The sequence below is a fragment of the Panicum hallii genome, chromosome 6 (assembly GCF_002211085.1).
Source record: "Panicum hallii strain FIL2 chromosome 6, PHallii_v3.1, whole genome shotgun sequence".
In the NCBI taxonomy this organism is placed as follows: Eukaryota; Viridiplantae; Streptophyta; class Magnoliopsida; order Poales; family Poaceae; genus Panicum; species Panicum hallii.
Genome location: NC_038047.1, coordinates 6,332,994 through 6,345,790, shown reverse-complemented (window position 1 = coordinate 6,345,790; position 12,797 = coordinate 6,332,994). Strand labels below are relative to the sequence as shown.

Sequence of the window (12,797 nt, the reverse complement as noted above, 5' to 3'; positions counted from 1 at the left end):
AACCCCTGGTGTGTGACGCTCTACCTCCGATGCGGCTATGGTGCCGGTCCACCTTTGCCGAGCGGCGGATCCCGCTGTCTTGATCTGCGGCCACCTCCTCCATATGCTCGCTTTCCACCACCCAACGCACCCCGTTGTCAGTGGTTTCTCTGGATTTTGGCCGGCGTGCTCGGTGGAGGGGAGGGGACTGGAGTCCGAGTAGCTCTGCGTCACGGCCGGAAGTGGAGATGGAGGCCAAGTGCGAGGCGGTGGCAGTGGCGGCCATGGGCCCCAGTGGGGAGGGCGAGTGCGAGATGGGATCTGGAGCGGCGAGGTGGGAGGCGTGCTTAAGCGAGTGCATCGCCATCGCGATATGAGGGAGAGAGAGAGAGAAGGATAAGGGTGCGGTCTGCGGTGCGTGGGGTGAGGAAGAGAAGATAAGGTTCGAAGAGAGAGAGAGAGAGACGGGAAGATGAACATCATTTATTTTCTGAACGCGGGCCGGTGGGAATATTTGGTGGTCATCTCCAGGGACGGGTGACTCCGTCACCCGCTCCTAGAAATGCTTTTTAGGAACGGGTGATGCCGTCACCCGTCTCTGAAAATGGTGGTCATTTCTAGAGGCGGGTGATGCCATCACCCGGCCCTAAAAATACATTTTCAGAGGCAGGTCGGATGTTACAGTAAGCTCGCTCCATTTGTAGGGTTTAGGAGCGCGTTACATTTTGACCCGTCCTTGGAAAAGAAACTAGGCGTTGCTACAAATTATTTTTGTAGTAGTGTGGTGCTCAAGGTCCGATTGTTCCAGGTATGATTGGTTGGTTGGTTCTTTGTGTGTTTCAGTGCGTGAATTTTCGATTCAGATTTCGGTAAAAAATGGTGCTTGGCTTTGAGTTTTAATTTGTCAGGTTGCACTAATTATTTCTATTTTTGTATTAAATTATCTTGGCTGTTCTACAGCTAGTTGTGTCTTTGTGATCCTATACTGTAAAGATTGGGACGTACGGAGTCTTATAGGTGAGGCCCGAGGCACAGTTGGCAAGTTTAGATTGCAATTGCCAGAGACTGTTGTTACCTGTAGTCGGTAGCTGGGGCTAGCCCTTAAGTCTTCACTGTTGTAACAGTATTGCCAATCATGAAGCACCTATGAAGGCTACTTTCTCTCGCCGTTTTTTAACAACTGTGTCTGATAACAACCTTATGCCTAATCCCCGTTCAGATTTCGGTTGTGAAGGGGAGCTACAAACTGTGACTGCAGGGCACTTCTCTAGTACTGTTCCTTCACCAAGATAGCAATATGGTTCGGTTGCCGGATGATTGAGTAACAACAAAATGATTAAAGCATGAAGACAATGCAAGGAAAACATATTCATAGGACATGCTTTTCACAAAAATGACACATTTTATTGACGGTAAGATCTGTTGAGACAATATATAAGAGCACGAGATGGATAGAGCAGGAACCTTCCCTGGAATACAAAGGTACGGTGTAGTTTGTAATTCATAATACAAGGCGAGCATTTATTTAGGATCAAACTATAAATAGATTGTAAATCCAGTCGTCTTCTCGCCTCGGCACACATAACAAGAATGATCTACTTGTTTGTCGGAAGCTCAAGGCTTGAGGCAATACAACCCAAAGCCTGCATAAAGTTATAGATGCGATCATTAATTCACCACTTTTGAGAAATGAATGTGTAAACATTGGTGGAGCTTCGTTTATCTATTCGCTGAAACTACTCCTGCATACATTGCAGTGTAAGAGATAAATGCTAGTTGTGAATTGGTGTAAGAGTGAGGAGAGCCATCCTATTATTTCTTTTTACCAAAGGAAACAAGTTTTGAAACGTGTGACCACATCCAGATCCTGGTAGTGGATGTTACATTTTCTTTCAGAAAGACAGGAGAAATTTTGCAAGGGCGAATTAGGAGAATTGCAGGACGTAAAATGCATCAGGCACGTACCGGAATGGTTTCCTTTGGAGTGTAGTACACATATATGCATATTTCAAAGGTCCTGCTCGCACCGTCTTCTTGGATTATTCTGTAATTTATAATCCCTCGTGCTATTGTAAGTTCTCCTGTGCCCCCCATAACACTCCACTGGCCAGTAGGTGCGTCATTCACCCCCCCAAGAAGCCCCATGACTTTCAGTGTTGATCCAGCGAGGCTATTTTTTTGACAGAATCATAATATGCATGCATAACTTCAAAGGTCAGCTGCAGCAATTTAGAGCTTAACAGTTGCATTTTGCAAAACAACGATAAGTATCAAATATTTTCTTTTTAGACTCGACTTAAACATTACATTAGTAGTACCATATATTTTCTTTTTTGTATATACATATATAAAATATTAGAAACTAGTGGTCAAAGCTATGTTATAAACCTCAGAACATCTTCTCTTTGAAGACAATCAGATAGTATGATTAACCTATACATGTGCAAACATTACAAGTGATTTTGTTAGCACAGGATTCTTACCTTCCACCCTCGAACACCAAATCCATTATGGTAGCCCATAAACGCTTGGCTGGATTTGCACGGACAGTCAGGCCCTCTGCATGACCGATAGTATTCGCAGCAGCACCAGGCCCATCCTGTATGAGCCAATTGATGACGACGGTATCAGTTCCTAGAGGCCTTTGGTCTTGGGCGGGTCTCTGTTTTATGTACAGGGTGGTTTGCAACTTCTTTTCATCGAGTGCATGTCCCATAGAGACGGAAAAAGCTAGCATGGAAAGCACAGCTATTGAATAGTAGGAGGCCATGGCTTATTAGGATCCTAGGATATCCCTCTCCTACCTTGCTTGTTGTATTTGATGAGTGACAGAGGGGGCGGGGGTGTATTTATAGATGGAGCTAAGCTAGTATAACAGGTAACATGGGTTCAGATGGCCCTAGTACGCTGCACTACATGCAGGCTGAATAATTTATAACTGCTATCGTGATGTTGGCGCTAACTACGATGGCTCTCCATCCAATTGGCACGTTTGCTCTTCACCAACATGTATGAGCCAAGCTAGAACTTTGATGCGCGGAAATCTTGATAATAAGCTGGAATTTCTCCTTTGGTGTCTGAATCCAAGCATGACCAATTTTTGCCATTTACCATAGAGGGCTGAGTTCAGATTTTTACTATATTTACTAATATTTAGATCCATCTAGAATGGTAACAAAAGTCACTTATAGTGTGTTTGTAAACTATAGCAAAATCATTGTATTATCAAACTATTTTTGGAGACAAATCTATTGGTGCTGTTTTCAAATGTTGAATTCCGATACATAAAATTATTTTGATGATGCATGTTCAATTAGTTTGACTGCATTTGCATTCTAAAAATATGAAATGTTTTGTTAATATGAAACTAACAACTTTGTTCAATTTGAAAACCATTGCGATTTGGACAAAGAAACAGTTCCTAAATATGACCATTATTATTGTTTATTGCATCCGATTTATGAAACCAATATATATATATATATATATGACAATTATGAAAGTAAGTTTCAAAACAGTAATGGTTCAGCTATTTGAAACCTAAACACCTGTAATAAACCCAATGATCTATGACAAGGCTATTTTTCTTCGATAGAGTTCATCTACATTGTTATTAGAGATCACATAGGTGACTAATATTGTTCGTATTTGTTCACATAGGTAACATAGTTTATTAATTTGATTCATGGCAATATGTCCAATTAGTACTTGTTGGGGAACCATTGTTTCGGGCTGGACAATACCTTTGGGTTCACTAAGACCTTCAGATTTGCGCCCTATTCTTTTCTGCAGGCACAGCCAGCCGAGCTTGGATTCGGAGAGAAAACACCTACAAGACGCTATGAAAATATTGGGACAACCAGCTAATGCAAGGACATGAATAATGCGAAGAGATGATTGGTCTAAAAAAGCATGCATCCTAGTTATAAATTAGGGGACCAAATGGGAAGTGTGTACCCTAAGATGGTTTATTCCTCGAATGTTCGAGGGATGCAGTATTAAACAGATTGTTTTTCCTGAAACAACTCGGCCTATTTCAGTCAAATTGGATGCATGCATGAAAGAAAGAAATACTGGGAGCCAGCCAGCCAGGCGGCATCTGATTGTCGCCGTCAGCTAGAGATTTGATAGTGGTTATTAGCTACTAGTGGTCCAACAACATATATATATAATGGTTTCGTTTGGACTCCAAACGAGAGAAGACGACCTTCAGCTCGTCATAAACTAACCAGTCATTTCGTCATAAACAATCACAGCGTCAAATTAAAATTAAGAGTGGGTGTGGGTGCTAAATGGAAAGACTCGAGAGATCAAGTTAGTGCGCGAGTCGCCGGTTCGCCACTCCTCCGAGTCCATTAATTTGCAGCAGTCCATGTAGTAGGTGCTGTTAAAAGTGGAAAAACTATGAACAAGGATGGAAAAACACGTTCGGTAATTTGTAACTACAGTCTATTATAACCAAACGTGGATAAGAGAATACATATCGAAGTACTTTTGTAGAATATAAAGAATAAGAAAGAGGAAAGACAAACAAATTTGATTAGGTCTTACATTGATCCATAAATTTTTAAGCCTTATCTGGTCGTGCAGGAGGACGCGGATCGTTGGACTTGTTTACTGCAAATGAACACAAATTTGATGACAGGAAAATTAAAATATTGAAAGAGTTTTAGCTAACCAAAATAGCTACAGAAGAAAACAAAATAGTGGCAGCCGGCCAGCAAACGTTTCATTGACGTCGTCGGCTAGAGATTGGATCGAGTTGCTAGCAAGTGGCCCCTCAATATATATATATATATATATATATATATATATATATATATATATATATATATATATATATATATATATAGTGGTTTTGTTTTAGACTGATAGACTCCGTGTGCCAATACGGCCTTCAGCTCGTCATAAACTAAAGTAACTACCAATCGTTTAGTGGAACGCAAGAATAAGTTCTGTTCTCGGATTCAAACTAATTAGCTGATTGAAATCTCGAGTGTTACGAAACAAGAGACCAAGATGGTGGCCACTCAATCCTCAGACCCCAGAGCACCGTCCAGGACCCACAAGGACGATGGCTCATAATGCATGCGGCATCAAACTGCTGGCGAGGACACCCGGCCTGCTCCTTCAGCCATAGAATCGAATGCCAGCAGCAAATCTTAAAGACAAATCCATCATGTTTACAACATCTAACATCGAAAAAAGGGAGTTGGTACGGGTGTCCACTGGAAAGACTCGAGAGATCATGCTGGACACTCCTCCAAGTCCATTATATTGCAGCAATCCTTGTAGTTGCGGTTAAAAGTGAAAAACTATTGTTGACATGACTACATGTCATGCCAAATACTTGAGCATCTCCTGCATGCAGAGAAGTTCCTTGCATCTCCTACATGCAAAGGCCAAAACCTCCTGTTTCGTTGGGGCTCTGACGAAGATCCGATATTAATGGACGCTTTCCCAGGAGAGATCCCGGGCAAGCACTTCTATGGTCGGCATGGCACCTAAATGCCTTCCATCAATATAATGTCGACACGAAGGAATAGTAAATGTAATATATTTTGATAGGTTGTGGCCCTTCACAGGGTGGGAAGGTCAATTACGTCACAAAGTATGCTATAAAAATGTAATGCGTATAAAAATGTACATCTAGAACTGGTTAGTTGCAGGTCGAACATTTTTATAGCTTCGACCACCAAATCTAAATTACATAAAGATTGGCATCATACAGTCGAGATAAACTTTCAAATAAATTAGCAAAAGCTTCAAGCCAATTTAAACATATTCCAAGCGATTTAGATTTTTAAAATTGATTCAAAATACTGTCAAATTTAAATAGTTTGAAACTAATCCAAAATTTATTTAATTTAGTTTGGGAGAACTTCAAATCAACTAAAAGGAATATTCAATTAAATATCTTGACCGAATAATTCACAAATATAATATGAACACTTTACTTTCATATGCATTATATAACATGCAAACACTAGCAATAATATAATATGTAAAATATTATTACATAAGTGAGTGGCATATTTTTAGTATTATACAATGCATATGGACTCGTCTCCAGTTTCCGGAACCAACTATTTCCAAGATTTGTTTGACCGTGGCTATTAGCTTCTTCTGCGGAAGGCGTCAAGGTGCATCAAACAGGCGGAGCGTGGCACGCACGCCTTTGAGGTCGCCCGGTATAGCAATTAGTCTGCTGCTTAGCCTCGGTGCCGGCAGCTTCGCCCCTCTGTCCGTGTTTAACCTTCAAGTCCATCGAGAAATATTCTCCGAGGTGGTAGATTGTAGATGGTTTGTCGCCGAGATTAGAAACTCGAAGGTGCAAGGAACACGAAACTTTAGACAGGTTCGGACCGCAGTATGCGTAATACCCTACATCCTGTGTGGTGGTTTGTATTTCTTTAGATGGTGTGATGTTTGAAGAGGTCCCTGCCCACCCTTATATAGTCTGAGGGGACAGGGTTACATGGAAGTCCTAACCCGATAGTAGCTTAGGAGTCCTACCCGAGTAATACTCGGGTAGTTTCCTTCTGTTCCGACTAGTCCTATACGAGTAGTTACAATTGATATAGGGTGTACGCCATATTCCATCCAGTATCCTAGAAAGTCTATGCAATGTGCACAGTCTGGTGGCCCCGGGTCTGACAAGTCACTGAGTTCTTCGTAGTCGAGTACTGCAGGCTCCCGAGTACTTCATGATCTGGCTTACGCTTTCGGGAGGGTTCTGAGTAGTTCCGCTGGCTTTTGTCGGAGCGGTTGCCGTTGTTACGCTTGTCATTGCTGCGCTTGAGGAAGCGCTCGTTCTTCTCATCCTTCTGATCGGCCCATCGCCGCATCATGTCACGGAGCTCCATGATAGTGTTGGGGTGGTTGCGGCCGAAGTTGCGGTAGATGTTTTTCGAGCTGAGGCTATTTTGGAAGCAGTGGATAACGTCCTCGTCGGTGATGTTTGCGATGGTGGCGCGCATCTCAAAGAAGCCCCTGGTGTAGGACCTGAGGATCTCGTTCTCCTCCTGCTTGACCTGTGACAAATCACGGCGAGTACCTGCGCGGAGCATGGAACCCTGAAAGTTGTCAATGAAAGTTTTCTTCAGGTCCTCCCAGGAGTCTGTCAGACCCGGGGCCACCGGGCTGGGCATGTTACGAAGTTTAAGAGATTAAGCCCGCCTTATCTCTTATTCATTTTATTTATCTCTTGTTTATCCCGTTTAAATAAGAGATAGAGCTAACCAACACGGAGAGGATCTACTCGAGATCAGTTCTGGTGTGATCCCTCGGAGGGGGTTGGTTAGCATCTTTGTAACTCTGACCTCTCGGATATATAAGGGAGGTCAGGGACCCCCCTCAAAACAGAAGATCATTAGGTCATTCTACACTAAAGGGAATACAAACCACCATACAAGACGTAGGGTGTTACGCTCCGTGCGGCCCGAACCTGTCTAAAAGTCTTGTGTTCCTTGTACCTTTGAGTTCCTGATCTCGGCGTCTCCTCACCCAAAACTTACCACCTTGGGTATACCCATCGGTGGGCAGCCGGTTAAACACCGACAGCTGGCGCGCCAGGTAGGGGAGCGCGTCGAAGGTCCATCGGCGAGCTCGATGGCATCGTTCAAATTCATCAGGTCAGTTCCCTCTCAGGGCACGACATTCGTTTTTGGTTCATGGGTCTGCGTCGCAGATGGCGCGGGCAGTTTCCGGCGATTCCTCGTCGACATGAAGCCAAAAACCCCCATTGCGGATCTCCGCAGCGACCTCGACAAGTTCGTCGACGGGCTCGACAACTTGCCGCTCCACACTTCCGCAGCACAGATCGAGATGGAGTCCGCTCCAGCCTCGACTTCTTCTGGTGTTGCGGCAATTCCCCCTGGTTTGGACTCGTTCCAATCTAGGGATTTGCATAACCGATTTCAGCTCGGCTTGTGCGAATCGGCCACTGACCTTCAGGAGGCCAACGCCTCTGGGTCCCTCTCCATGTTAGAGAAGGACCTGGACTCGCTACTCCAGGTCGGAAAGCTTGAAGCCACCGCGTGTCGGGGGGCTTCGGGTTGTTCCGGTACCGGTGATTTGGTGGTCACCTCTCTGTCGGAGGGGCACGTGGTGCACTGGAGGGGCATGCCGCTCCCCAATCTACTCGAGGCAGAGGGTCGACTCGTGGCCCACCTTGAGCCCTTGCCTTTTCAAGAGGGCAGGCCTTTGGCCACCGTGGCGGAGGGGTCGACTGAACTAGTCGACGAAAGTTCTCATGAGCTCTCCTCCTGCCAGGTGCTGATGGCTGAAGAAGGCGAGGGCGATGAGGACCTCCTCATCGACAACTCTGAAGCGATCTCTGAGGATGAGATCACAGCCGACGCCGCTGACGAGAACGATGTTGATCGCGAAGCGCGGAGGGCCAGGAATAGGGCCCGCGCGATCCGTCGGAGGAGGGCCAACGAGCGAAGGAGATCTATGCATCGCGAGCTCGACCCTGAGTTTGCCGCCGTAAGCGAGCGGGGTTTTCGGACTCCGGTGGCCAACATCGCCAGGGTAACGGCCATCCTCGAGCGCAGCCATGATCCGGAAGTGCGTCAAGCGCTCCTTTATGCACAGAGGGCCTGGATCCAGTTGGATCAGCACAACCCGGCGCCCACCATCAGGGAGGAGCGCATGGGTGAGAGTCGGAGCCAGGCTCACAGCCGAACGGCTGGCGGCCGTCCTCGACATCAGCCCAGCAACGACAACGCTCGCGGGGGCCAGACCCCTGGCGGGAGGCAGCAGCCACCACAAGGGGGTCAGCCACGACAAGCCAATCATCGACTTCCTCCGGAGGATCTGCGCCAGCACATCAATGAAGGCCGCGATGCGCGGACCGTGATTTCTTCCAGGCGCAAGACCCGCGAAGAAGTCGAAAATGAAGGTACTGACTGTAGTGATCGATTTCCTGCTTTCTCTGCACGTTTCAGCAGCTACAAGTACCCAGAGGGTTTCAAACCCATTGGCATCACCAAGTACGACGGCAAGCAGGCTCCTCAGCAGTGGCTCCGTTGTTACTCCACGGCTATCGAGGTAGCAGGGGGCTCTAACGTTACCAAAGTCGTCTACTTCCCGATGGCTTTGGATCCTGCGCCGCTCACTTGGCTGGAGAGCCTCGGCAGCAACTCCATCGACTCCTAGGAACGATTTAAGAAGGTCTTCACCGACAGTTTCCAGGGAGCGATTGCCCGTGCAGGTACTCGGCATGATCTTGCCCAGTGCAAGCAAGAACGTAACGAGCTTCTACGGTCCTACACGTGTCGCTTCTTCGATGTCCGCACCACCATCGCGAACATCTCGGAGGAGGACATCATCGACTGTTTCTACAACGGCATCACCGACCCGAGCATATACAGAGATTTCGGGCGGAACAGGCCGAAAACTGTTGCGGGCCTTCGTGATATGATGCACGATTGGTCCGAGCAGGAAGAGAAGAGGCGGGAGCGGTTCCCGCGGCGTCACGATAGCAATCTGCGGCGCCCAAACGACAACCACAGCGACAAAGGCCAGCGGGACTTTTCCGGGCCTCCTCGGAAACGAAAGCCAGATGATGTCATCGCGGCTATCGATTGTCCTTCGCGGGGCAAGAAGTCGACAACTCAAGAGGAGTTCGAGAAGCTCCTGCAGAAGAAGTGCCCGTGGCATCCGGGAGCCAACCACGCTGCCATCGACTGCTACCACCTTCGGAGGACGTTCAGCAACACCGGTGGTGGAAAGAAGAATAAGAAGCCTGCTGACAAAGAACCCGAGGATGATGACCACGACGACCACGGGCGCAACCCGAAGTTCCAGAATGCTTCGAAGGTCATCAACGTTATCTTTGGAGGAGATGAGGATTTCGGTTCCAGGCGGGACCAGAAGCTGCTTCTTCGGGGGATCTTGTCCATTGAGCCGGCGGTACCACGACCACTCCGTTGGTCGGAGGTCCCCATCTCGTTCTCTCGTAATAACCAGTGGACGAGCTTTTCTGAGCCCGGTAAGTTTCCCTTGGTCCTGGATCCTGTGGTAGCAGAGGTTAAGCTTACCAAGGTCCTGATCGATGGCGGGAGCGGGCTCAATCTCATCTTCGTCAACACTTTGAAGAAGATGGGCCTGGATTTCAAGGAGATGCTGGTCCCCAGCAAGTCTCCCTTCTACGGCATCGTCCCAGGTAATGCGGCGCACCCGCTTGGTACGGTGGTCCTCCCAGTCACCTTCGGCACGCGGGAGAATTATCGTACTGAATTCATCAAGTTCGAAGTGGCTACTTTTGATTCTTCTTACCATGCAATACTGGGTCGTCCGGCGCTTGCCAAGTTCATGGCAGTGCCGCATTATGTCTACTTGCTTCTTAAGATGCCAGGACTCGGTGGAGTGCTCACCCTCCGCGGCGACTTGAAGAAGTCGTATGACTGCAATCAGGAGGCGATCCAGTACGCTTCGACTACTCGCGTGCTAGATGCTTCGGGAGAAGTACTCGCGGCCGCGTAGCAGCTCTCCCAGACCGGGCTGGAGATCCCTTCCAAGAAGGCCAACAAGTCGAGCATCCAGTCGACTGATGATGTGGCCCTCAAGACGATCCAGCTCCAGGAGGGAGATTCATCCAAGACTGCCATCATCGGTGCGGGCTTGGGTGACAAATAGGAACTCGCGCTCGTCAGCTTTCTTCGGGCCAACCGAGACATATTCGCATGGAAACCAGCGGATATGCCAGGGGTGCCCAGAGAGTTGATCGAGCATGCTTTGAATGTACACCCGAAGGCTACGCCTAAGAAGCAACGTCTGCGGAGGTTTGCCCACGACAAGCATGAGGCCATTAAACGGGAGATCGCTAAACTTCTCGTGGCTGGATTCATTAAAGAAGTAATCCATCCAGAGTGGGTAGAGAATCCTGTCCTTGTAAAGAAAAAGAACAATGAATGGAGAATGTGTGTCGACTACACCGATCTCAACAAGCATTGCCCAAAAGATCATTTTGGGCTGCCGCGCGTTGACCAAGTCGTCGATTCGACGGCTAGATGTGTCCTTCTTTGTTTTCTTGATTGTTACTCAGGGTATCATCAGATTGCGCTCAAAGAGGAGGACCAAATAAAGACTGCATTCATCACGCCGTACAGGACTTACGCCTACAAAACAATGTCCTTCGGGTTGAAGAATGCAGGAGCAACATATCAGCGTGCGATCCAGATGTGTTTCGCGGATCAGCTGCACCGTAATGTTGAGGCCTATGTAGATGACGTGGTCGTCAAGACCAGGGATTCCGATAACTTGATCGTAGATTTGGAGGAAACATTTAGCAGTCTACGCAGATATCGGTGGAAACTCAATCCCACCAAGTGCGTTTTTGGAGTACCTTCAGGGAAATTGCTCGGGTTCATCGTCAGCAACCGGGGCATCGAAGCCAACCCTGTAAAGATCACTGCCATTACTGATATGGAGGCTCTGGCCACAATCAAGGCTGTGCAGAAGCTGACAGGTTGTATGGCGGCCCTGAACAGGTTCATCTCCCGACTCGGGGAGAGAGGACTACCTTTCTTCAAGCTCCTAAAACGCCAAGACAAGTTTCAATGGATAGAGGAGGCCGAGCGGGCTCTACAAGACTTGAAAATTCACCTCCAGTCGCCTCCGATCCTTACAGCTCCGCTACCGGAAGAGGATCTACTACTCTACATCGTGGCGACAACCCACGTTGTCAGCAGTGCTATTGTAGTCGAGCGAGGCGAAGAAGGCCATGCGTTTGGAGTGCAGAGGCCTGTCTACTTCGTCAGCGAGGTCCTCTCCGAATCAAAGGTACGGTACCCAGCTGTTCAAAAGCTCTTATATGCAATTCTAATTACATCAAGAAAGTTGCGCCATTGCTTCGATGAGTACAAGATCACTGTGATTACGGATTTCCCGCTAGTGGATATTCTCCATAATCAAGATGCCACGGGACGCATATCTAAGTGGCAGTGGAACTGGGGGCTTTGTCAATCGACTTCAAGCCACGCACTGCAATCAAGTCACAGGCTCTAGTCGACTTCATGGCTGAATGGAGGGAGAATCAAGTCCCAACCCCAGTGGACAAGCCAGAGCACTGGACCATGTATTTTGATGGGTCCCTCAAGCTCGACGGCGGGGGCGCTGGTGTTTTGCTTATCTCCCCACGTGGCGAACAACTGAAGTACGTCCTTCAGATCCTATGGAAGGTATCCAATAATGAAGCCGAGTATGAAGCCTTGCTTCACGGGCTTCGTTTGGCGATATCACTAGGGATCAAGCGACTACTCGTATATGGCGATTCTCTTCTTGTTGTTCAGCAGGTCAATAAGGAATGGGACTGCAACAAGGAGACAATGGATGCATACGTACAGGAAGTGCGCAAGCTGGAAAGCAAGTTTTCCGGCTTGGAGGTCCACCATGTGTTACGGGAGCACAATGTTGGTGCAGATATCCTGTCCAAGTTGGGGTCAACGCGCGCTCAATTCCCGCTGGGGGTTTTCGTCCAGGAGCTCGATCAGCCATCCATCAAGCCTTCTCCGCAGGTAACCATCGACTCGGGTTCCCAACAGCCCGATCGAGAGGTTATGGTGCTGGGGGAGGACTGGTGAGCGGCCTTTATCGACTTCATTCAAGACCAATGGCTACCAGCAGGAATTGACGCCACGAGTGCAGAAGCGGTACGCGTCTTGCGAAGAAGCAAGGGCTTCGCCCTGGTCAACGGCAAGCTCTACCGGCGTGGCGCTCGGTCAGGAGTTCTCATGAAGTGCGTCACGAAGGAAGATGGTTACGACATATGCGGGAGATCCACGAAGGCGTCTGCGGCAACCATGCGGCTT

At 47.8% G+C, this 12,797-nt stretch overlaps 1 protein-coding gene across 1 annotated transcript; it reads right to left on the bottom strand.

The window, feature by feature from the left end:
- Positions 1 to 1,382: 1,382 nt before the first annotated feature.
- On the bottom strand, positions 1,383 to 2,783 carry LOC112898425. The gene is made up of 3 exons (XM_025966747.1): positions 2,463 to 2,783; positions 1,945 to 2,149; positions 1,383 to 1,622 (listed from the first exon to the last, which is right to left on the bottom strand). Exons 1-3 carry the CDS (start codon positions 2,747 to 2,749, stop codon positions 1,575 to 1,577), a joined length of 540 nt encoding a protein of 179 aa, XP_025822532.1. The 5' UTR covers positions 2,750 to 2,783; the 3' UTR covers positions 1,383 to 1,574.
- Positions 2,784 to 12,797: the final 10,014 nt, after the last annotated feature.

What these genes read in the sequence shown, in the direction of transcription:
- LOC112898425 (XM_025966747.1), bottom strand. Translation starts at nt 2,749, where the DNA reads ATGGCCTCCTACTATTCAATAGCTGTGCTTTCCATGCTAGCTTTTTCC. An exon ending in TTGGTGTTCGAGGGTGGAAG is followed by an intron (nt 2,150 to 2,462) that starts GTAAGAATCCTG and finishes TCAAAAAAATAG; the next exon opens with CCTCGCTGGATCAACACTGA. An exon ending in CTCCAAAGGAAACCATTCCG is followed by an intron (nt 1,623 to 1,944) that starts GTACGTGCCTGA and finishes AACTTTATGCAG; the next exon opens with GCTTTGGGTTGTATTGCCTC.